Source organism: Helicoverpa zea, chromosome 20 (assembly GCF_022581195.2).
Source record: "Helicoverpa zea isolate HzStark_Cry1AcR chromosome 20, ilHelZeax1.1, whole genome shotgun sequence".
Classification (NCBI taxonomy): Eukaryota; Metazoa; Arthropoda; class Insecta; order Lepidoptera; family Noctuidae; genus Helicoverpa; species Helicoverpa zea.
In genome coordinates this window covers 3,794,400-3,820,103 of record NC_061471.1, presented here as the reverse complement: position 1 = coordinate 3,820,103, position 25,704 = coordinate 3,794,400, and the positions used below count along the sequence as shown (strand labels likewise).

General features: G+C 35.6%; 1 protein-coding gene across 5 annotated transcripts in view; it reads left to right on the top strand.

The window, feature by feature from the left end:
- Positions 1-25,704, top strand: part of LOC124640017 — a 154,404-nt gene that overhangs the window by 68,228 nt on the left and 60,472 nt on the right. For all 5 annotated transcript variants that reach the window (XR_006985518.1, XM_047177593.1, XM_047177592.1 and 2 more), the window contains exon 2: positions 23,157-23,517. Coding sequence is in view for 4 of the 5 variants with exons in the window: in XM_047177593.1 (XP_047033549.1) it covers positions 23,157-23,517 (361 nt within the window). In the remaining variant the exon portion in view is untranslated. The remainder of the gene's footprint in view (positions 1-23,156; positions 23,518-25,704) is intronic.

The following is a 25,704-nucleotide window of genomic DNA, read 5'->3' as shown; positions in this document are numbered from 1 at the left end:
TCAAGTTTCATCAAAATCCATTATAAGTTAGCCTGAAAGAGAATTGAATATCCATACATATATAGGTACAAATATAACTAATATCAATGGCGATTCGACTATATAATTCACGTGAAGTACTTCAAAGGATAACATTAAGTAGCTCAAACGTTAATTGTCGTAATTATTCTCGGATTAGCAACATATGTATGTACCTACGTACAAGCCAATATAAAAGAATCATGTTTATTATTGCTTACAATTGTTTACCGTTCACGAGAACTTCGCGCAATATCTACAGAATCACGTGTACATTGCTTCAGTAAACGTTAAGTAGGTAGTACAGTCGACAACAAGCGTCAAACGTTGTCTGGAACAGATCAAGAGATGCTTTCAAGATTAAACTAATAAAAGAGCATAGGTACCCATATCTACCTTTTTATTAATTAAATAAAAACACTAAACTCTTAAAAGCGCAAGCTGTGTTCGGTGACTCTTGTAATTCTCTAATGTAAAAGGTTATTTTGTTCTGTAGTCGTGACATAACAATTGCCTATGTGAGATTCTAGTGTTCGGTATTTTGTGTTAAATGACTTTTGTTGCTGACAGTACCTACATGAGATATTTATTATATTATCAGTTTCATGCTAGTAGCATCATTAATTGTGGGCTGAAATTCTAAGAAGCTCTCATTTTGCACTTTATTAATTGGTTGTAGGTATTAAAATGGGCGTAAAACAGGCTTCTTCAATACAATTACATTAAGGTAACATAATCCAAAAATAAGGTTTCAGTAGCCAAAATAAACCTTTATATTCCAAGTAAGTAGAGTAGGTACCAACTAGGTAATAACTAAGAAGAAATGGATTTCAACTAATGACATTGCTTTATCTCGTAAACTTCTTAGAAACTCTTTGAATAATCATATCATATAATAAAATGGTCAGTTAGGCAAGGTCTAATTCATTAAAGATTCATCGGTCAGTTTGTCTATGTACAGACATCCGCAGTAGGTTCATAAGGGTCCGCGCGGTCAAGCTTGTGTGTAATCTCCGGTTCGGCTAATTGTCTACAAGTTGCGGGAACACGTAAAATACGGGAGTGATTCATGGCCGACAGGGATTTGTGGTCGATACACTAGTCGGTCGATGATCTTTTGGTGCCCAAGCGTAGATGAAAACCACAGCCGAATGCAGGTACATAGTTACGCTGAGAAGGTTGAGAAGTTAGTGGAAAATATTGTTCACAGTAGGTCATAGATGTAATACCTATACTAAACAAGATTGCGCACTCTCAAAATATATATTTACGAAAATGAACTCTATTCCAATGCAATAAGGTACTAAATTGGTTGCATAATACACAGAGGCAAATCCGAGCCGAGAGGGATAGTTAGAACGGAGGCCGTTTGTCTCTTTCTAACACCTTGCCAGCATAAAAAAATGTTATGATCAACAGTTTTGTGTTCCAAAAAAAAAACAATTGAATCACTTATATTTTTATCTTATTTTAACAATTGTAAGTCAACAAATTAATAACAATCGCATTAATTTATTCGTATTTATTATTAAAACATAAACAACACAAATTTTTATTTTGCTTTTTTTTATTTTCTAGCGGTAACCCTGAACATTCTTGGCGCGTAATCAGCATTTAAAATGTTGTTTATATTTTTTTTGTATTAAATCAATTTAAATTATTAAAACGGTGAAAAAGTGTTGCTTTTATACTTGTGAAAGTGAATCCTATGGTGGTTGCAATATATCGTTCCACAGATAAGCTAATAATAACATTTTCGTAAATCAAACAACTAGGGTGCCCATGAATTCTTGTAATGAGTCAAAATATGGGTGATGGATTTTAAAACTGTTGTACTATTGTTATAGCTTCCCAAAAAAATATAGAAAGGCGATATTAATGGCTCAGCAGTCTATAATATATGTGAAGCAAAAATACAAAAAAATCAGTCTGCACTTCGAATCTTCCTGTTTTTATTACTGCTAATGCCCGTTAATTATTAAAAGCCTATATTAGTATTTTAAGGTCACAAACTGCGTAAGAGAACTTCAATACCAATCTGTGTTTAATAATCTTAGCAAACTCGGATTGGTCTCACATAGCTTAATCTCATAGTCACCCTATTAGAAAGGGACAGACGGCCTCCGTACTAACTGTTTCACTCGGCTCGTTTTTTGGTTAAAAGTGCGCAGTCCTGTTTACTATATTATGTCTATGCAGTAGGTATACCATGTTCGCTCAGATTAAAATTAACCTATTATGTATTGTATCTAAATGATACCTATATCAATAACAGTAAGTTCCTTGGTTATACTTAGTTTTATCAGTGAGTAGGAAATTAAATTGAATTTATGCTAGATACGCATTGTGAACCTAATAATATGTACATTTAAAATTAGATAACCGAGCTGTTAATTAAGCCCGTATATTCTATCGCGATCCACTTTATGCGCAGCTAGTGTAATGTTATACCATCGGTGTAATCATAAAATGTTTTATGTCTTTAAATTCCTTTCATCAACATTGCTAGTTCACTTATATAACCCACAAATACTTAACCGTCCAATCGTAATAAAAAAGCTATTCATTGTGTTTATGTGTGCCAGACAGAAAGTTTGAATTTCTACCAAGACCTTTGTCATCCTTCATTATAACGATCTCCCAAGAGTTTAAATATGAAGTACAAAATTCGATGTCAATAAGAAACACACCTTCACAAAATAAATTCACAATTTTTTACTGATAATATTAAAATTCGAGACACTTACATAATTATAGCGTCGGCAAAGTTTCAAAGCACATTAACTTGTAATACAAGTTGATGTCATTATAAACTTTTTAAAACAGTCGCCACATTGCTTGGTTATGTCCAACAGAAGCAGAGTGCAGCCGCAAATGATGTCATGTCAATGCAGTATTGTATCTTGTGGTCTGATCTCCTATAATTGCATTCCTATAACTGTCTCGTCGACGTATGCTGGAACATTTTCAAGTTAGTGTCACCACGAGAAGCGTCGCACCTGCTCCGAGTGTGAATGTGGCATCAAGATAGCAGTAACGTGCAGCGCATTGCGTATTGTTTGCTGAGGCGCTTCAAGCGATGTTACGCAGCGCTGCAGCCGCTGATTGTGATAATTCAATGCTTTGTGGAATGGTCCGTAATCGCAGTTGCCATAATGTCATTAGCACACACGTATGAGCTATCGGTTAGCCCATTTGTTAAAATTAACTAATTTTCAACAATTTGCTTGCAGCAGAATACATTTGGAGCTGTTATTATTATTATATGAGAAAATCCGTGCATAGGAAAGTCGTTTTCAATTACTAATAATAAGCAAAAGTTTTTTGTTTTTTTTTTATCGTTGTAATGAAACCATTTAAGTGTAAATGACTGAATTCATTTAAAATCGAAATCTTGTTACAGCGAGCGCTAATTAGCGATAATCTTATTGGAAGCGTTTCATGTTGGATTCCGCGTTGGACATAATTGATTTTTAAATGGTTTGCATTTGTAATGCATCAATTTAATAGCATTTATTTGATAAAAATTACCTACTAAAACTTTTTACAAAAAAATAAAACCGACTCCCAAAAACACTGAAAAGCAAAAAAAAACTATTCTTAGGTGCATCGGCCTAGAAGTCGGTGTCTAATGGATGTAACTAAGTTTATAACGCCACCGACTTCTAGGCCGATGCACCTAAGAATAGTTTTTTTTTGCTTTTCAGTGTTTTTGGGAGTCGGTTTTATTTTTTTGTAAAAAGTTTTTTATTTTTAGCTTTTCAGTGACAAGCATAGTTGTCACTATCCGCATGTCATATCCGCAGTGGAAAGTTCTCATCAATACGAACAATATAAGCCCAAGCACGAGGTAGTTTACATATTCAATTGTCGAGTTCCCTCGACCTTCGCTGGTCTCCATCATCAGGTCAGCTTCAAACCTTCACTGTTGCAAAGGTCTCGTCAATACGAACAAAATAAGCCCAAACACGAGGTAGTTTTTTACACATTCATTGTTCAAGTTCCCTCGACCTTCTCTGGTCTTCATCATCAGGTCAGCTCCAAGCCTTCACCATTGCATAGTGTTATCAGACATGCGCCTTAGTGTCAAGTTTTTACCCTACGTATGCCTACGATTTTCGAAAGTTGCCCTCGATTTCTCAGGGTTTCCATCATAAGATCCTGACCTGGTGACTATGGGACCACCTGGGAGGTAAACCCTATCAAACAAAAAAAAAAAATTTGCAAATCGGTCGAAGCGTCTCTGAGTAATCGGTGAACATACATAAAAAATAAAAAAAAAAAAAAAAAAGATCCCGACGAATTGAGAACCTCCTCCTTTTTGGGAAGTCGGTTAAAAAGCTGTATAACTGAAATAAAATTATATTCTCGTCTTGATAACATTTTGATAGTCACTTACTTCAATATAAATTATAATTTATGACCGTAATTATGAGTAAGCTTTATTAATCTTATCAAGCAAGTTTATTAAGTTGTTCTGTTTATAATCTCTCCCTGTATAAAATGGAGAGCACTTATCATTGGATAAGTTGGAGATATTAATCCTCCTTTGTTTTAAGTAAGAGATGTCTGAATCTTACGCGAGCTTCATATTGTGAGACGTTACTTGCTTGGAAGGGTACTGATGACTCCTTTAAGTTCTGGTTTTGTTTTACTTTGAACATAACTTGCAGATTTATATTTTACATTATTAAGTTCATAATATGGGTAATTGTAACTAATGTAAACTAGACGTTAAGTACACGAACCTATCCGCTGCCGCGGCAAGTTGTCGCGCAGCGGGCGGAGCTCCGGCGCGATCTCATGGTGGCCTGGAGGGAGCGACTGTCGCAACCCAGTGCAGTGCACGCCACCATCGTGGCAGTAAGTCCCCTCTTTGAGGAGTGGCTCGGGAGGAGTCACGGCGCCCTCACGTACCGCATGACGCAGGTCCTCACCGGACACGGTTGTTTCGGGAGGTACCTGCACTGAATCGGTCGTGAGGAGGCGCCCGGGTGTCACCATTGTGCGGACAGCCCCGAGGACACGGTGGACCACACAGTCCAAGTGTGCCCCGCATGGGAAGGGCACCGCCGGGTCCTCGTCGAGGCTTTAGGCGGTGGCGACCTCTCGCGTCCAGCCCTGATCCAGGCCATGGTCCGGGGCGAGAGGGAATGGGATGCCGTCGCCTCCTTCTGCGAAGCAGTCATGCTCGAGAAGGAGGAGGCGGAACGCCAGAGAGTTCGCACCTCTCATCCCGGCCGCCGCGCTGGACCAGGTAGACACCACGGGCGCCGGGTGTCGCGTGATGACTCCCGGCCACCGTAGGCGTGGGTCTGTGGGCGGTGAGTTTGGCTCATCGTCCCTCTGTCTTCTTAGACGACAGACCCGTGTCGACGGCGCGCGTTGTTCCACACGCTCCTCAAAGAGATGTCAGCAACCCCAGCGGGGCCCAGTAGGGCCAAGGCCTGCCGGGGCTGCGGGTTGTTCGAAAGAGATACCGCGGCCCTGATACATAAAAGGCCCACGACGGAACACGACGGTTTTTAGTCAGTAAGAGTTTGACAGTCCCTCACCGCTGCTAACCCACAGCGGGAGGGGTCATTTGATGATTTTTAAAGTCGCTAAAAAAAAAAGAAGTACACGAACCTATAACCAGCTCCTAAACAATGAAAAAGCGTTGCAATTGAAAGTTGTATATCAAAATTGTTCAGCAATAAATATCTAGTTTGTTAGATCTGTGTATGTTGTCCTCAGTCATTAATTATCCGGCGTGGAAACTCAAACACGAAGTCAATTTAAGTCGCTTCGGGTCGTAACTGATTAAGAAAGTACTTGATGAAAACTTTCAAAGGAGCAGCACTTACCACTGGCGTTTAATTGCTTCTTAATTAAGATAATTAGTTCCGCTGTAATAATAAGAAGATTTGAACGCAAAAACAATTAACAAAACCTTCCAGATGGATTGTTAAAGACATTTCAATTTTGAAATAAGAACAAAAGTTTATAGTTATAGCTACGTTTATTTCAATCAATGGTTTGAAGGAAATCGTGGTTAAGGATAATGGATAAATAATAGCCAGACAAATTAGTAGGTTTAGTTTTTTTTGTTACAAATTCCCAATTTTAGGTACTTAGATGAAATAATCTTATACCTAGTACTCCCAATTACAAATACCTCGCCCACTTCTAAACTGACCCACGTAGCAACAAACACGTTGATACATTGAGTTGAAAAGCGATTCACACAAAAAAAATAAACACAATAATGTTGGTAAATCTGCAGCTAATAAAGTCACACAACTAAATCACACTGGCAGAGAGACAAAAGATCTCAGTAAGACGTTAACTTGCTTGAACACTGCGCTAAGACATTGAGATGTCGTCGCGGCGGCCGCAATTGTGCTAAGCGACTTCTCATCCCGCCTACAAAGGAATGCTTGAGCTAAAGCTGTGACGTCACGGATTTTTCTCCGCTCTTCCGCTTTGTCCAGAGCGAGCGATGCGGTTTTTGATATGCTAATCTTGTGACGTTAATAGGTATTCCGTTATTAATGCTCGGTTGCACTCCAGTTTTAATTATGCTGGTATTATATTTTAACTATTTTGAGATATCAGATTGGTTTTTGTAGAATGATATTCAAAAACTTTCCTCTTTTATAACTAGGATAGGTTATATAAAAATCTGCAGTTGTTGTAATACAAATTTATCTACAAAGATGTCTAACCTCATTGTACACTGCGTGGGATTGAAAAATCTTGGCATAGTAAATGTATATATATTCTCTGTACTTTGCTACATATAAAATTTTCAAACACCCAGCCCTTGATAAGGAGTGTCTTGAACATTTCAGTTATGAACGACCTAGTGGGACTGAACCCTTGTCGGAATTTTAGTTTCTATGCACCACATGACACCAAAAAACTGGACCAATAAAGTGATATTTAATAAAATAAACTATTCAAATATATGACTTTACATTTACTATTCGGAGTAAAAAATATTCCGAAAACAGGTAAAACTGGCCGGATGCCAAAAGCTCAGCTTTGTGCATAGGTAAATGGTTGAAATTTGTGATTGCGTAGTTCTTTCAATATATGCATAGGTAGATATTTTATTTCAACACCCTGTTTGAACAGCTTTCATTAAATAAAATTGTATGTAAGAGCTATGAGGGACTTACTTATTTAACCATTTATGTACACAGTAAAGACACACGAAAGAAGAGGAAGTAACAATAAAATAAGTAATACATAAAATAGTACAAAGGTACTGCTTATGTTACTTATATACTTACTTACTTTTATTTTAGGTTTTTTTTATTTTTAGCATTAACGGCTTGTAGAGGCGCTGTTCTGAAAAGCACAAATAATTCTTCTGGTTATTCGCTCCAGCAAATCGCGAACATTTAAAAAATGTCGCCATAGTGTTTACTGTAACTTCTAATGTAGTTAAAGCTATCAATAATATTTAGGTATATACCTACTTAAATACCTAATACTTATTTCTTAGATAAAAATTAAGATTGCCTGTGAAATCGTATTTTCAATATAAGAAATCAAATACCTAACATTTTTCTTCTTGACCAGGTTGATTATTCTTATTAATAAACAGATATCTCCAGGGAGGTTCCACTTAATTGCTATCTACGAATCACGCTTATGATTCAACATTCGGTCTCCTCATTAATTAATTGGCAGTGGCGCTTGTTTTCCTCGTCGTCCGTAGATTTTCCTCAATTACTGATGCCTGTGCTGACCGGCTGCACGTCCGTGCTTCAGTCACGTCACTCAGCTAATCTAATTGTCGCCCGGGCGAGGAGTTACTCAACTGTGTTGGTTATGAAGATATGAGCGAGGAAAACATTCACGGTATTAGACCGGTCCATTACTTTCAGGGCTATGGAAAGACTAAGTACCAACGAGTGTGCGTTCAATTCCAGGTCAGACAAGTAACGATGTAACTTTTCTTGTTGTAGGTACTTACCTATGTACTTCTCAAGTACTTACCTATATCTTAGACACCAAAGAATTCAATCGTGAAGAGGCTGATGATGATGGTTTTGGTACCGAGAGTTGTAAGTTCGAACAAATATTTTTGAGAATGTCATAAAGTTACCGTAGATATTGATAAATGATCAAATAAATTACGTTACATAACGTAAGCATACTGTGCGTTGTTTATTCAATGTAAAAAAACGCGGGATGATAAATTCAACAGCGCTTATAGCACACGTATGAAGGGGGTTAGTCCCCCGCGGCCCGCAGCTTGCTAAGCTATATCTAAATGAATCTAAATCCTAAACCATGATCATACCAGAGGCAGCATTAGCTAAGACTTACACTATCCAGACTAGTGCCGCCTTTAACAGCCAGTCTAGGAAATATAGATCTTATGCACTTCAAAATTAGAATTAGTTTCCTATAAAAAAACTGGACTTATGACTTTCCTAAAAATTGCTTTAAATATCTATTTATCTCTGTCTTATTTATATATCTATCCCGTTCATTTCGTGCATGACGTCACTGACGTGTCATTTGTTTCATTAAACATTTGTTTACTCTTTCTTTCATAATCAATCTATCCCTTTCATTTCGTGCGTGACGTCATTGGCGTGTGTTTTGTTTCGATTTTAATTTTCTTTCTTATTTAATAAATACTTTTTATTATTCAGTAAGTTAGCGTCAAGCTAGTAGGGCCTTTTAACCCTTTAAAGCTCAAAAAAATATTGAATTTATTTATTATTATTTTGTCATTTATTGTTTATTTAGATCTTACAAGTGCTCAAAAAAATTGAAAATAAAAATCTGGTATACATATATATCCAAATATAGTATGTTGTAAATGTGCTACATTGCGAGACACAAGAACATGTACAGTTTGATATCAGTGTTGTATATTTACAACAGTGCCCACGTTACAGAATAAAATGTAGATATAAATGAAAAGCAAAATATATTAAAAAAACATATTTATCATACATTATGAAAGTTAAAGAAACAGTTTCTTTCGGGAACTAAACACAAACGTTGTTCACATTTTGAACAGTGGATATTTGAATACCCAGTTTTGCAGTATTTGCACCTACCTCGCTGTACAAAACTGGAAAATGCCCAATTTTATCAAATCTTACAGCATCTGTAGGTCTAGACACAGAAGGCGCACTAATTTGTTTTAATATCGGCCGAACCATAAAATAACGATCGTTATTCAGATCCAAATTATCCACGAAATGCAAATATTTTCTCATTAGCTCATACTTTTTTAGACTCATCACATCAGCGACAGGAGGGTATCTGAAATCATTACTCCAGTAGTCTCAATATGACGGCATTCTTACAATACCCATCATAATTGTGATAGCTAGAAAATCACGCACATCATCTCTGGTAACGTTTATAGATTTACCTTCTTTGCTTTGCACAGAATATAAATTGGTTTGCTCCGTAAGTAAGAGAAGTAAGAGTTAATTAAGAAAATAGTCTAACGGAGATTCTGTTGCGGTACTACTAGTGCTAAGATCAGGCATATCAAACTCTCCTGGATATTTGAATTTCCCACGCTGCCACTTGAAACTAAGAAGAGGTCTCTTGTACTTTTTACTCCTTTAGCTACAACTCTTGGTTCACAGTTAGCACTTCTTTTTGAGCGAACTCTTTGGCTTAATGGAGTATTAAGTGGTGATAAAATTGACGAAACTGAATTTAAATTTGGGAGCGGATTGGGTGGTGTGTCCGAAGGAAAAATACTACATATTACTGGAGTCAGTGGAACCGTATCTTCATCAGATAATGTCGTAAAGGTTCTTGCATTGGACTATCATGAATAAGATTCAAGTTTTCTAAAGACGAACGAAGGAACCTTGGTTCTGAGCTGAAGTCAGAAGATACATCGTCTTGACGTTCGGTGATGTTTTGAATAATAACTTTGTCTTCAGACGAAGAGCTATCGGTAGACGAGGCCGCTTCTGGTGGAACCAAATATTTGCTCTCTGCCATTTTAAGCCTCCCTGTAATAAGCAAAAAAAAAAACAAACATGCAGCAATCACCAACACCATACATAAGTTAACATAAGTTTTAGTAAAAAACGAGCATATTAGTAATAGCGATATTCATTCATTATTTAGTAATCTAGCTTAGTCGTACATTAGCAAACTTTCAGAACAGTCAATATAAAAACATAATACCGTCAACTCCCATAAATGTAAAAAAACACAAAACCCATACAAAGAAAATAATAATTATTCAGTGTTAGTAAAAGCGCGACGTGGCACCCGTGCAACGTACGAAATTAAAAGTACTTATGCTAAAGCTTCGCAGTGTCGCAAATGTGCAACGTCGGTAAATACGTGCTTATATTTCATAGTAGAATATGAATTTGACATTGGCGTTATATGACACAATTGTAAACACTCATAAACAATAATATTTCAAATAATAGTTGTCAATAAATGCATAAAAACTATTTATATTTATTAAAACTCACCGGTCGTCCACGAGCGCAATGTCATCGCGACGTCATTTTGGTCACAACTACGTAATGATGCGCGTGAGTTGGTTCAATATTTTTTTTCATAGATAGCAGCAGTATATCCATTATTAAAATGTATGCAAATAAGAAAAAATAATGATGGTTCTTGCAATACATTTTTTTGTTTGGATAGTTGCATCGGTGCAACGTTGCGAATTAAAGGGTAAGTTTTAAAATTGGAATGCATGCTCGAATGTGCTATTCTAAATATTCAGCTTGAGGTCAATGACATGTCTTGTGGATTCATAATTTAAATTACTTACAACACCTAAATAATTTTTTTGACTGTTACTTTGTTAATTTGTGTACCTACTGACAAAATCAAATATTGTAATATTGTGTCATTTTTAAGAAATGAAGTTTTTAATCATAGCTGAAATGTGTGTTAAAGCTCCAAAAAACAAAATTGTGCTTATAAAAAAGCACCGATTTCTAAAAAAAACGAATTGGCAAAAAAAGGTCTTCACCGCCAAGTCAGCTTTAAACCTTCACTAGGTTATGTTGTTACCGAACATTTGCCTACAACTTTAACATCCTACTAATATTATAAACGCGAAAGTTTGTATGTATGGATGTATGGATGTTTGTTACTCTTTCACGCAAAAACTACTGAATGGATTTTAATGAAACTTTACAATAATATAGCTTATACATCAGAATAACACATAGGCTACAATTTGTAAACATATTGCTCGAAATACTAAACCTGCGCAGACGAAGTCGCGGGCACCAGCTAGTACATAATAAAAAGAACTAAATAATCCGACGAATTGAGAACCTCTTCTTTTTGGGAAATCAATTAAACAGATAGTCGTTTCTGGGATTTTAATTAGGTACAACACTAAGTCTAAACATAAATAAGTCTAGTGCTGAATTACCTACTTACAGAGGACTCAGTAGTATTTTCCTACTAAGTACCTACAAGTATTTACTCGTATCACAGCAGATAATCAGAACCTACTATTAAAGTGAGGCACTTAGGTCCCGTATAAAATGTCCATTAGGCTGATTCCAGGCTATCACATTTATTACATTTGCATGTAGCCTAAACAATCAAACATAACTTATTAATCTTTACAAAGCTCATTTATGAAGTAAATACGAAAATTCAATGTAACGAACGAGAAACGTAAATTAATAATCACTGGAAACTGTTGAATCAATGTGAATTCAAACGCGGTTCAATCGGAGCGTGAACATTCTGCGATGTTTGCACATAATTATGTACAAATAGTTTATAATTATGTGCATTCGTATTAGTAAACAGAACAGCACATCAGCTAACAGTGCATTTATGCTTCATGCTATTTTCATCATCCATTTTGAACCTAGAGCGCTTAACCAACTGGAGTCACCATGAGCACATATCACGCGCACAATACGCGCTGGGGGGAACACAAATATTGACAGCTCCCTTGACGTATTTATGGAGATGAGTCGAGCTCAACTAACTTTGATAGAACAATATGGCAATGGCGTTTCCAGTTAGTTGAATTCTCGAAGATTTAGAACATGCAGAGATAAAAGCGAAACAAGGACGACGAAAAGCCCATAGGTGCCTACATCCATGCACGTAATTGTGTCCTATACTTACCTATCATCACGCACAGTTCTTACAGATGTCTTTCTGCGCAGAACAAAGCGACTCCTTATCACAACAGATGCGTTGCCAGACACTTGTATGAATGCAGGCGACGCAAATGCAAATATAACTTTTAGTCTGCCCGTATGCACCTTCGAGAATTGTGATATTTATTTCAATAACATTCGAAGCCGAAATAGTTAAGAACATGAGTCTCAAAACTCTTAAAAAGGTATATTTTAGTACTAAATACATTACTTATTTTTAAAAACACATACCAAATGAAGTCGCGCATACTTTGTTTACTCAGCAACAATCGATTTGTCACGTTTTGTTTCCCAGAATTGGGTAAATAGTCGGATGTAATTCGGAGAAAATACGTTTTCATCACACGTAGGTACTTACTTCAACGTGTCCTTAATTGAGAAAGCAGATGAAGTTAAGTAACATTATTATTTTTAACAAAGTTAAGTACCATAGGGTCATTGTTAACGAGTGTAAGAGCATTTATCTTCGCATTGGCTTCGCCTCGCTGCCGCGCCGCGCGCTGATAGATCGCCATTGTTTGGGAACGCCGCTGTTCGCGACTGGACATAAGTACCTATATGCTGTTTGAGGTACACTGTGGGTGTACCTATGTTACCTTAGCTCTTATATTTAGTTTTGCTAAAAGAAAATAGGTCATTTTGTTAGCAGCTAAGCAGTCCATGAATATTTAAGTACGATTTCCATTTTATTTGAGCTCTTCATTTTGACTGAAACTTCCATGAATAATTGCTACTTTCTGAATGTTATTCCAAAACTAAGAAATCACAAGTACAAATTCATCAAAAGAATTTTCTCTAAAAATTAAACATCTAAATGTAAATAAGGTTATTAGTTATTATCGATCTCAGTGGCGTGCACTTGGAGAGGCCTATGTCCAGCAGTGGACTGCGATAGGCTGATGATGATGATGAAGGTTATTAAGTATAGCAAAGTTTAAAACAAACAGACTAGTTAGTCGTTTACTTATGTAAGTACGTCCTCCGCGTCTCGCGCAGTTACGATAGTTAAACAAAACTTGCTATCTGCCACAAATTGTGGTTCCTTATTTTAGCATAATTTACTAACATTGCTCTCTTTGGGGGAAACTTTATGTTATTCTAAAAGTATTGGTTGGAATAAAGACTAACTTAATTTAACAGACGCACACTTGGTAAAATGAGAGATGCGTATTTTAATAACCAAGGGTGGGTGTACTATTTAACTACATATAACGATAACCAAACCATAACCAGCCGTGAAATTGCGCTCAGTTTTATTCTACTTTAAATTAGGTTAGACTGAACAGAAAACATATTTCTCAATTGTAGTACAAATAAGCAACACAACATAAACTCTTTAACCGACTTCTTGCAGTAAGTTGCGAAGTTGCAGTCGGTGCAGCTATAAACCGTGATGCATTGCTAGCTGGCTGTAGCCGAACACGCATAAGACGGATCGCGACTGATTGTGAACATAGGAAATCGAATTAAGTATATGAACTTTTATATACATACTTTATGTAGTATTATAAAGCTGAAGACTTTGTTTGTAGGTTTGATTGAATACTAATGACCAGGAACCGTGCCTGATTTTAAAAAACAAAACAGTGTTGGTGGAAACCAATAGGTTACGGGACGTTTATTCTCATGGGGTGCATTAGCTCAGTTTTCGCCAGTTAGGTGATATAACTTTAGTAGATAATTAATTAGTTAAAGTGTAAATACTATGTTGTCTTATTCCAGAAAATATATTTTTAAACCCATTTAATTATTTAGTCTTCAAATTAACTAAGGTTGACAGACACGCATGTAATGGCAATTGACAGTGACAGTAATGTGATGTTGACGTGATTGATGGAACATTGACATATATTCTAGCGATAGACAAGAACATCCATACAAATAATTTACCCGCTATGTCGTCTGTTGACAAAAAAAAAAAGTCGTGGTGGCCTAGTGGGTAAAGGACCAATCTCTCAAGTATGAGGGCGCGGGTTCGATCCCAGGTCAGGCAAGTACCAATGCAACTTCTCTAAGTCTGTATGTACTTTCTAAGTATATCTTAGACACCATTGGCTGTGTTTCGGATGGCACGTTAAACTGTAGGTCCCGGCTGTCATTGAACATCCTTGGCAGTCGTTACGGGTAGTCAGAAGCCAGTAAGTCTGACACCAGTCTAACCAAGGGGTATCGGGTTGCCCGGGTAACTGGGTTGAGGAGGTCAGATAGGCAGTCGCTTCTTGTAAAGCACTGGTACTCAGCTGAATCCGGTTAGACTGGAAGCCGACCCCAACATGATTGGGAAAAAGGCTCGGAGGATGATATGTCGTCTGTTGACATTTCGTTGACGTATTGTGACATGTAGTCATCCTCATTGATGTTATACTTCGGCCGTTCAGAGAATGCGTTCCTGACACCTATCAGTTAGTCACGACTAGTGATGGGCACAACATAACACTGAGTTCGTTACCGTTCCTTCAAAATGAACCGCCGCATTATTTTAAGATTATTTTCGTTTTAAATTGGCGGAATCATTTGTTTTATATTTTAGTTATTTAAGTGGAAACCAAAAAAAGGTAATATTCATATAATAAAATTGTTTTATTTATTCTTTGTTACAAGTACATTGAATTGAATGTGCGAACAGAATATTAATCAGACTCCGATTTGCTTGAGGAGGTGGTGTCTTCATCATCATCTTCGCCTACATGTATAATTATATTATTATCAATAACAGAATCAATCCTGATATCTCGGTCTAACAAAAGCCGGGTAATCAAATAAAAACAGATCGAAAACACTTGAAAAACGTGGTCTATGCGCACGAAACGACAACGGACGACTGTTTTAGCGTCACAAAATGGCGGCCCATAACGCCATTTGGGGTTACCATTTTTAATCTAAGTATAAAAATGCGGTTTGGTCATAGTTTTATTTTTATATTTCATAAAAGTTATAATTAAGTCTTATAGTCCATTATTTTCCAATTCTTAAAAAGACAATCAAAACGTATTATTTTATATTATAACTGTATAAGAACAGATTACGATACTTGCCTGTTATTTTTAGCACAGCACTACAAAATATAAACCGCTGACATAACCTTGTAATAGCGCAGTATAGATTTAGAAAAATATTGTTTACCAAGTTATTTGACACTCAGTTTGGCACAAAATTATAACATTCATTGATTATTGATATAATAATGTTGTTTTAATGCTCCTCAATTGTTAAAACGGTAAACAACCAGCAAAAATATTTTTATCGTAACTGCAACGCCATTGCAAAGTTACGTCGTCAGTTCAATCGCGACGTGTCAGGAACGCATTCTCTGAATGGCCGAACTATAATTGCAGAAGTGTCGCTCGTATTTTGCCTACATTTTTCATTACTCAAAAAGTTTATATCTAAGTGAATTCAAAATCATGTAATATATCAAAAAGTTTATTTATATCTAATTGAATGCAAAATCATGTAATATATTAAAACCAGGAACTTATTTTTAGGGTTTTTAATATTAATTACGATGTTTTTTTTCTTAAGAGGGCTATCACAAATTTTCGCGAATTTAATTATTTTTTCTTGAAAGTAAGAACATACCATGACAAAGTGAAGTCTGTTTTCATTGATATTTTACCTACTGCTAGTTTTATGGCACATCTGTTTCTGCACGATTTTCTTAATCCATAATTCAAGATGGCGGGCGGGAACAAATTAATGCATATTTGTAAAATTGAATTGTAAATGAAAAGTATGATATACAAGCGTTGTAATAGCATGAACAGCGTGTAATTTTACTAACTTGACTCTCGAATAGTTTATATGTGTAAGTTTATACCTTGATATGTATTTTCTATTTTATAATTGTAGTTTCATAGACATCCATCTGACGCAGGTGTCAAAATCGCTCTGATTTGCCATTTTGGGCACTGCATAGTCTGCAGTGCAGTTCAGTGTGGTAAGCTTTTTGTTCGGAACGTTCTATCTAGTACGTAGTACATATATATCGATGTGATGGAATAAGTTAACATAAACGTCCCATTTAAACAACATGATACACTTTGATGTAATAGTTGAGTCAATATTAATTACAGAGGCTGATAGAATTATAGGTGTTTGCTAATTACGCATTTACAATTATATAGAGAACAGATACGTGACGATTACAATTAAATGATTATCAAGTAGTTTTTACTAACAACATGACAATCTTTATACCAAATTATGTAGGTACCTACCTACATAAAAATCACCCCCTATTTTACCTGATTCTGATATTTATTTTTTGTTGTTCTCTACAACTAGCAGTCAGGAGAAATATATAATAATATATTTCTAATTTAACTTATTCCTGTCTACAATATAGTTGATAAAAAAATCATAAATTTCAATTTAAACGAGCGTGTTTTTCTCGTAAATAATATAAAACCGTCCCTTTGAGCACGTGCGTTATGTTTTTTACAACTTTTTCATTTAAAAAGTTGCCCGGCAAAGTGGAAATGCTTTGCACAAGGTATTTATAATAATACGTTGCCTCTATATGTTTTTTCTTTTATTATTTTCACAACAGAGAGCAGTGATATTAAAATTAAGTAATCTATAGTTTTCCATACTATTGTTAGAATCGATTGCCAGTGTTGAGCATGAAACGACTGCCTATCTAACCTCATCAAACTAGTTACTTGGGCAAAACGATACCCCTTGGTAAGACTAGTTGTCGGACAGTCTGGGATCTGACTGTTCAAGATGCAGGTACAATGACACCAATTTTACTTATGCCCAGATTAATTTTGCAATTCCTGCACTCAAAAAGTTTGTGTAGGTGCCTACTTACTTACTCACAGAAAATCTAGAGCCTGGGAAAGGACACAGACAGCTGTTTATCCGAGTGCGGGAAGTAGGTTACCTCGAGACGCGGGGAACATTTCTCCGTAATATTCACACAATCCTGCAGCTTGACATTGCATTAAAACTTTAGAAACTCCATTTGAATGTTAAGTTTGCTCAGCAGGTTAAGCAAATGCATGTAAAACTTGCTTAATGCTTCATCTTATTATACTGAAATCGTTAAATACTCTCTACTTATGATAAATGCGATGTACGAAAGTATATTTATTTAAGAATTACAAAATTACAACATATTATAAACAAGACAAAACTTCAGAGGAAATTTTAGGATTTTTGTTGATAATAGAGTAATATAAGTTTCCAAAAGATTTTTTTTAATCTTTTCCAGGCATCTTAGCATGTAGCGCAAATATCGTTAATTTATAATATCTTATAACAATCTGTAATAGAAAGTTATTTTCATAATTGTATTGGAATTTACTGGAAAATAACTCGACACTTCATATTCCTCGATGAGAAAGTCGTAATTATGTTTATGATAACTTTATTGACTAAGCAATTAATTGTATGTAATTGAAAATACTATTTCAGAATAGAAAATAAAGCTTCTTACTGAAGGTTGCTTCTATACATTAATTAATCTTTTGGTCACGCTGTTCTCCGTAATTGGTAATTAACGATAAATATTTAATGAGAACCTTTCAGCCTTCGAGTGTGTTTAAATTCGATAGTACCTTCTTAAGCCGTAGTAGTCTACAGTCTATAATATTTGTGTGTTAAATAATAAATCTACGTCGTTATTATCAAACTTCTATTGGTTACAAAACAAACTAATGAGCTTTATATTAGACTACTTATAACTGAGCCACATGTAGCGAATATTGCAGGTCTCTGTGGACATTAATATGCAACACCAATTACTGCATATTGCATTCAAATAAGATTTCGACACGACGCCGCCGGCTCCGACTGAACGATATAAATTATAACGTTATTGCTCATGATAGCCGTGGGTTAGGTTAATACAATGATATTAAAAGTTGATATTAAAATATATTAGTGGCGAATTTAGAAGTTAAGAAAATTAATACCTACTTACACAAAAACGTAAAAGGCATAGGCCCCTTCTATGTAAACTACAGTTCAGAAGTCTTGTCGAAATGTTTTTAATTAGCTGTGAGATTTCAATAAATATAATCTCTTAAACAAGCTAATCCTACTTTAACTAGGTATTTAATACGAGTTAGCAAACACACTTTCCTAAGTAGTACAGAAAGGTTAGAAGCTAAATTATCAATTTTGCCTTTCTCAGCTGGTACTTTAACGCATCAGAAATGCTTGAAAAATATTTAGATTGATGCCTCGCTGCCAAAATAACTTAAAGGGAAAAGTGTGCGAAAAAGTCAATAAAAGGGGATTAAGTATTAATACGCAAATTGAAGCTCGAAGTGCCTATCGACGATTTGTGCTGCGAGCGAGCGTAACTGCCAGTAAAAGAGATTTACGAGGCGTCTTGATACCTACTCAATATTCAGCAGAAAGCTGTATTTTTTGATTGTGAAGAATTCATGTATAATTTTTTCAAATAAGTCCTTGAGCAACGCGGAAATCCCAGGACAATACTGCTTTGAGAGCTTGGAACATCAATGAAAACCGTATGAAATGCAACATAATATTTATAACGTATAAAAACCGAGCTCAGGCTTTTTCTGAAAGCAGGTTAATCCTTTGTGTGGCGTAAAAATATCCTATGGAGTACCCCGAAAGCGGATGCCCATTGTGGCCAACGTTGAGCGTTGTCGTTCTCATCTGCCACGCTATTATACGTACAAGATATCTTTTTACTTATATTTCATTTTTTTATGTTGTCGTAAACATATAGTGGAGAGCATTAAATAAATTCATTACTTATATACCCGGTCCCCGATCTTTAGGTATCTAGATGGACCCGGCTATCATTTGAACATCTTTGGCAGTCTTTGCAGGTAGTCAGAAGCTAGAAAGTCTGAATACCAGTCCTACCAACCAGCTGCCGACTCCAAGGTAGTTAACCTTTGACCCCAAGGTAAAAGAATAGACATAATATGATAAGATGATTTGATTTAGATAGGCTTTACAATAAAGCTTGCAGCTATAAAATTAAAATTAAACCTTTCTTAAAAGATAAATAGCTGTTTACACTTCAAACAGCACTAGTAGATTGCTTTGTTTTTAATCCACACTATAATATGCATAACGTTGAAAGAAAACATCTATATCAGGTCCTCCAGAGATGCTCAGATGGAAGTAGTATGGATTACTTCTCGTCTCAGGGGATGCTGTGTGACGCGAACACAGAGGAAAGGTGATTGAGTTACCTGTAATGTATGTACGAGTAACAGAATGAGTTTTGTTCAAATACATTGTGTTTTAACAAGAGTAGAGTTTATTGTTTTGGTTTTGCCAAACTGTTTCAGTCGAATAAAGCAAGCCATTTACCTATAGGAGAGAAAGAGCTCGTACTAAATGATTAAATAATAAATTCATTTTCTTCTGCATATTTTATTTTAGTCCATTACTTGACGTTAGCGAAAGTCCTTGCATAATATATCACAGCCCTCTGTTAAGCTAGTGTAATTGACTGAATTAAAAGTATTTATCATCTCGTTGATTCACTTTATAATTCCTCAAAATTTTGATTCCGCACCAAATTGAACAGTGTGCCGAAATATATCTCACCATCGCCATTGTGTGTGTAGCTTCAGAAAAATAAGATCCGTGGAGAGTAGCAGCGGCAAACTTCAAACAAAACGAAATGTATTGTGTCTGCTAAAGTTGTGACAGTAAGCCTTCACAATTGATTGTCCTGAAACATATCTCCCGCATCCGGTAAAGCTGTTCGTTGAACTAAGGGAGCCGAACTTTATGTTCGAAACTAATATATCTGTACTAATATAATAAATAGGAAACATTTGTTTGATTGTATTCTCTACGCCCTGAAAGTACTTACTGAAACGATTCTGAAAATAGATTTCTATTATTGTCTGTATGTACCTACTTTGGCTGATGATACACATATTTAACATACCTATTGACTTTATCTTGAAATCAAGGATTGAGTTCCGAAATAAATAACTTTTTAAATTTGTTTGCTCATCACCCCAATTTATGTTCAAGCTGAAATCAGGAAAGTCGTATATTTTTATTGGTTAAGGAAAAATGGTTCCGCAATCAATTTTGTTTGTCTGTGAATTGGACGAAATTGACAATAATGTAAGTAATAGTAAGCATAATAATTGAAATTGTTCGAAAGGCTTTACTTATTCTGCTAACGATTCATTTTCTTGCTTATTGATATGAATACAACAGAAGCAGCTTTTCATTTCCCTTATTTGTTCTTCTTATTTCTGATTGTACGAGACATTACTTTTTGCAGGTAATTGAAAAAAAACACGTCTTTTTCACCTAAAAAAAATGTTTTGATATTAACTAAAGTCCTAATATTAATGGACTTTTTAGATGAAAGTTTCCCGCCTGAATATCTGTGTATGACGTATTCTCTCGTCATAGAATAAGCTTTGGCCACATAGGTTTCTGTGTTCCCAAACTTGAGTGTCCTCGAAACGAGCCTTTTAGCCACCCTTTATAAAAAATTGACAAAACAAAGCTTTTCCAATCAAATACCAGAATGAAAGTTACATCCGATTGAATTCCTAGATTTGTTCTGTTGTTTGCAACCATTGGAAAATTTCTACCTACAATGTCTTGTACGTGAAGAGTTCTTCAGTTGTTTGTGAGGATTAGGATAATAAGATTAAGATTTTTATTTTCGGTGGTTCTAGTCAACTTTCTTATAACTTGCTCAAGTCAGTAGATTTATTTTTCACCTTCCCCTTTTTCTTTGTATCCAAAGAAAGTTTCATAAACTTCTGTATCCGACTACTTCCGAAGTTAATAGCTCTTCTTTTATTATAACAGTAACGTCATTTAAATAAACCCCCGTTGTGTTACTTGTTTTATTGTTCATAAACAATGCTAGCTTGTCGGGAACTTTTGCCAAAGCAAACAATTAATAAATTCTTCGAGAAATGATACTGGAAATGTTTTTGTTTTTATAGAATCTAAGTTAGAATATCCATGTAAATATGATGTCCATATTGTATGGAATAAATAAACATCGGTTTTATTTTCTTAGTACTGTTATTACCTAAAGCCCTAAAATACCATTCGCCAATTTATTTATTTTTAAAGCAAAAAAAAATATTTGCAACTTTGATTTAAATTTGCACTGTACTACTAACAAAATAATTGAGCAGAGTCTACAGCAAGCTTGTAACATTCTATCTCAATGGAATCAAGCCTTCAGAACATACGAAACTGATGTTAGTTACTAACTTACTTTGCTACCTCAAAGTTAGTTACACGAATAACCACTAGGCTCTCTGGATTTTGGTACTGGATATTCAATATACTCGTACGTATACACGTAACGTAAGGGTAGTTTAAGAACCTCGGACAAGAGTAAGTACTTAAACAACTTAAAAAAATAAACATAATATTTTACAGTCTGCCTGCACCTGCTTGGCATGATAATAAAACACACACAGATGTAATCTAAATTCCTGAAGCATGTCGGTGCATAACGTCGTAGATTTTAGATTCTGAAATCAGATTCCTCTGCTGTCATAGTGGTTGGAAATATTTCACGAAGACCGCAGCGCCGGAGTCAACGCAGCGCTGCAATATATCACGGACGTGTTTCAGCCGCGTTTTTATATCTCTTCCGCACATACGTACTCGGTTTCATTCATAGGTATTGTTGAGAAATAGGACACTGCAAACTGTAGCTAAGTGGAGTTATCTAGACACATGGGGGGCTGTCCAGGATATATTATGCCTAATCCTCAGTGGTTGGATTGGTAGAACTGTAGTGTATTTTTATTTAGCAAATCATACTTTTATTATATTTTATAGCAAGCGAGAAAACGAGTTTGAAAAGGAAACGACTTTTAGCACGCGCCCCTAACACAATATTGTCCAAGAAATAATAAAGTTATGAAGGTAAGGAAAAAGTCTGTCGGAACTTGTGTTGTAACGTTTTCAAACTAATATCGCTCCGTGGAGGGCTGAACTTCGTCACGCTCCAAATTAATTTGATATAAAAAACAAGAGGAGCACTTACAAAATCTGTACTCTTCTCAATAGCGGTGAAGTATCATCAATGTACGTTGTAACATTTCATTGGGAAAAAAATCTTACGTAAATTAACAATTTAAGGGATATAATAACATTTTTGTACGCATAGAAAATTCGTGATAAACATACGACTTAGGTACTGTGAGAAAAGGAATAATACCGCACCAAAGACGTTTAATTTTCTTCAAATATTGAAGGTCTTTATTAAGCTGTAACCATTAAGTTAAGTCTTAAAAAGTGTTGAGGAGGGTCAATCACTTGGATTAACGGCTGTTATAAAGACAGATGAGGTACACATTAATCACCGAGTGGACAGTTAAAGTAACGGAGGGACATCTAATAAATGACTTCATTTTAGTCTCTGTCCTCATCCCATTTACTTTTTTCCACATAAGTAATGATAGCTTTTTTATTAGAAACGTTCAGTAGACTGTAATTCCATTCGTTTGAGACATATGCCCTATTGCCCTGTCATTACCCATCTCACTAGACGATTAGTGAGGGCCACGCGATGTTCATTCACTAAAGTTGTGTCTAATTTGATGGAAGTAATATTTGTGTGAACGACCTTTAAAAACTACTGTGTCCACAAATTCAAAGAACAATGTCAGACGTCCATAGTAACTTAGGCTCAATAAAAATATTTCATGTACAGTGAAAATTCTTACAGTTTTTTGAGTAGTTTAATGTCAGAAGCTTTTCTATGTTTTCCACTTTTGCATTGAACTTCTCAAAACCAAATTATTCCAAATTATTAAAACGAAAAACCTGAAGTCGATAAACAAAATAATTACTTATTTAATGATATTTCTTTTTGGAAAAGTTCTAGATAACAATTAAATATTTTATAAGAAGTTAGTATTTTATATTTAAATTGATGTAGTAAAGAACTTTGTGTCCGTGAGAATTTAGTTTTAAAAGTTGATTGGGTGGGCCGAAACCTGACATTGTTCTTTACATTTGATTCATATGTTTGTTCATTGTTCATTGTTCCAGGCTCAGCATGCGCCGCCTCCTCAGCCTCACACTGCTCAGCCTCGCAGCGGAGCATGTGCGTGCGCAGGAACGCGACAGTGAGCACCAAGGCCCGCAGCCCTGTGGAGGCCATCTCAAGGCCGCAGTAGGCACCATCACCACACCAAACTTCCCCAATCCCTTCCCCGTGCCCATAAAGTGCAAGTGGATCATCGAACACGACATAGTGAACGGGACGATATCGATATACTTCACTCAGCAGTACACCACCAGTGGGCTGACCTTCACGGAGTACATGTACTATGACGAGACGTACAAGTTGGGAGAGAGGAGAGCGCTCACTGTCACTGAGGAGAACATCACCAGGATCAAGTGGCTGCAGGTATGTGCTATTTAAATATGTAAGGTAAAATGTGTGTGTATTTTCAGCAAATTTATTTTACCATAAAAAGATAGTATATTTCTGATAATCTTCAAAAATGTAGCAGTGATTTAACCATGACACACCATTTAAAATAACTACATAACACTGTACCTACTCGGTATCTTCTGCTACCAATCCTAAAATTTTGATTGATGCTTCATTCAAAACCATAAAAAAAAACATAATAGGTAAATAAATACTAATTATATCATCGCTGAAAGCAAGTGCAGGACCGACCGACAAATAGTCCTGGATTTATGTTATGACGAGAAAATTGTACACGTTGCTGCCGCGCCGAGTGGCTCACTGTGAGAAGCGAGTTAATAATGTATATTATTTACTGTAATTATTCAACGTAACGAGGTTGTCGTCGACTGTACCGCGGCTGTAACGAGGAAATAATGCTGTTGACTACTAAACAGTTCTTATTTAAAATACTACACAAAATACTTATACATATTTTGTCATTGCGGGACACTATTTTCACTAGATTCATCTTTTTCGTTAAGCTGAGCAAATAAGCTAGAAAGGCCTGCATTTTTTTTTGTTAATTTGGTTATGTCATAATCCACATATTGTCATAATCTGTATTAATATAATCTATATTAATAATGTCATAGTCAAACAACTATGCCCACCACCCTAAGGTTGGGTCCTAGTAATTTCACGATAGTTAAAACTAGCACACACCTAAACAAAATGTACATGCACATGTAGAACACAACAATTCGGACACCTCAATTTAACGTTGTTAATTTATTATTAGAAATCCCGAATTTGATTACAATAAGGTTAGCTACACATGGGTCGAGTGTCAACTGTGTGTTGAGCGCGACACAAATCACTCCGCGCTGCGCGTCACATACACGAAACCGCAAACGAAATGTAAGCTGCACGCATTCCATTAATTAGAATGTTTTATTTAACGTTGACTGTAGCTCTGTTATATAAGCGTATCTTGTTATTTCAATACAACTACTTTCAACTACTTCCTTTATTTCATTCATTTTTCATTTAGTTTTACGGATTATCCGTAAAACTAAATCATGGTCTCTTATTTAAAAACATTTTGTTATAACTCTCATTTTAAACTATGACATTCCGTTTCCTGACAACATAAAGGACTATGAAGCACACGGAATCCGATTTTTATTACGACACGAACAATTAAAAATACAAAACCAACTTTAATAAAATCTTCAAACAATAAAGTCTCAAAGAAAAATAGTCCAATGTATCACCAGTTCCGTCTAGTTCCAGGAAAGAGGAGCCATAACGTAATATAATTGTGAGATGCAGGCAATAGTAATTTCCTGGTAAACACCAGCTGACTGAGACGGAGCACAAAGGCAGGAATGTCGGATGTGAGCCCGCGGCCACGGACCGACCCTGCTTTAATTCTGATCCTATATACGAGGACTCTTATTGTAAAAGTTTTTCTCTTTTTACTAATACTTAAAATGAGTTTTGGAGAACATATTATATTGTTCTCGTCTTAATTTATTTTTTCATTTTGTAAATTACTAGCTGTTTCCCGCAGTTTCAGCCGTATCCCGAAGGAACTTCTTTCCGGACCCGCATAAAATATAGTCTGTCTCGTTAGTTCGGAGCCTTAACACAAAATAAACTTAGATTTGTACTTGGTAAATATTTTCACGAAACAATTTATTTTTCAAATGAGTTTCCTAACTTGAAAGTTGAAAAGGAAAACTTAAACTTATGTAATTTGTTTTTGATAATTTGCCACTTTAATGATTTAACTTTATTTTTAAGACTTTAAAAATATTGTGTATCAAAGAATGCATTAATTAACAGTTTGCCAACTTTTTCTGATAAATAACAAAAAGTTTTAATTGCCATATTAAATAGTAAACGAAAAAAAATATACAGATAACTAAGAATCAGAATATTCTATTTGAATTCGTTACCCGTTTAAAAAATAAAGCGGACAGCTTGACCTTACCTAAGCAACAAATAATTTATTAGAGCGGGGTTTTCGGTTTCCACAAACGAAGCTGAAATCCGCTCCGTATCAGCTGCAGCTGAAATAGGCTGCGAGCACCGAGCTGTGACGTCACGCTATTGAAAAACATGGACGCGTGACGCGGGTTGAAACCAAATCAAATATTGACTGTGGGAATGTCT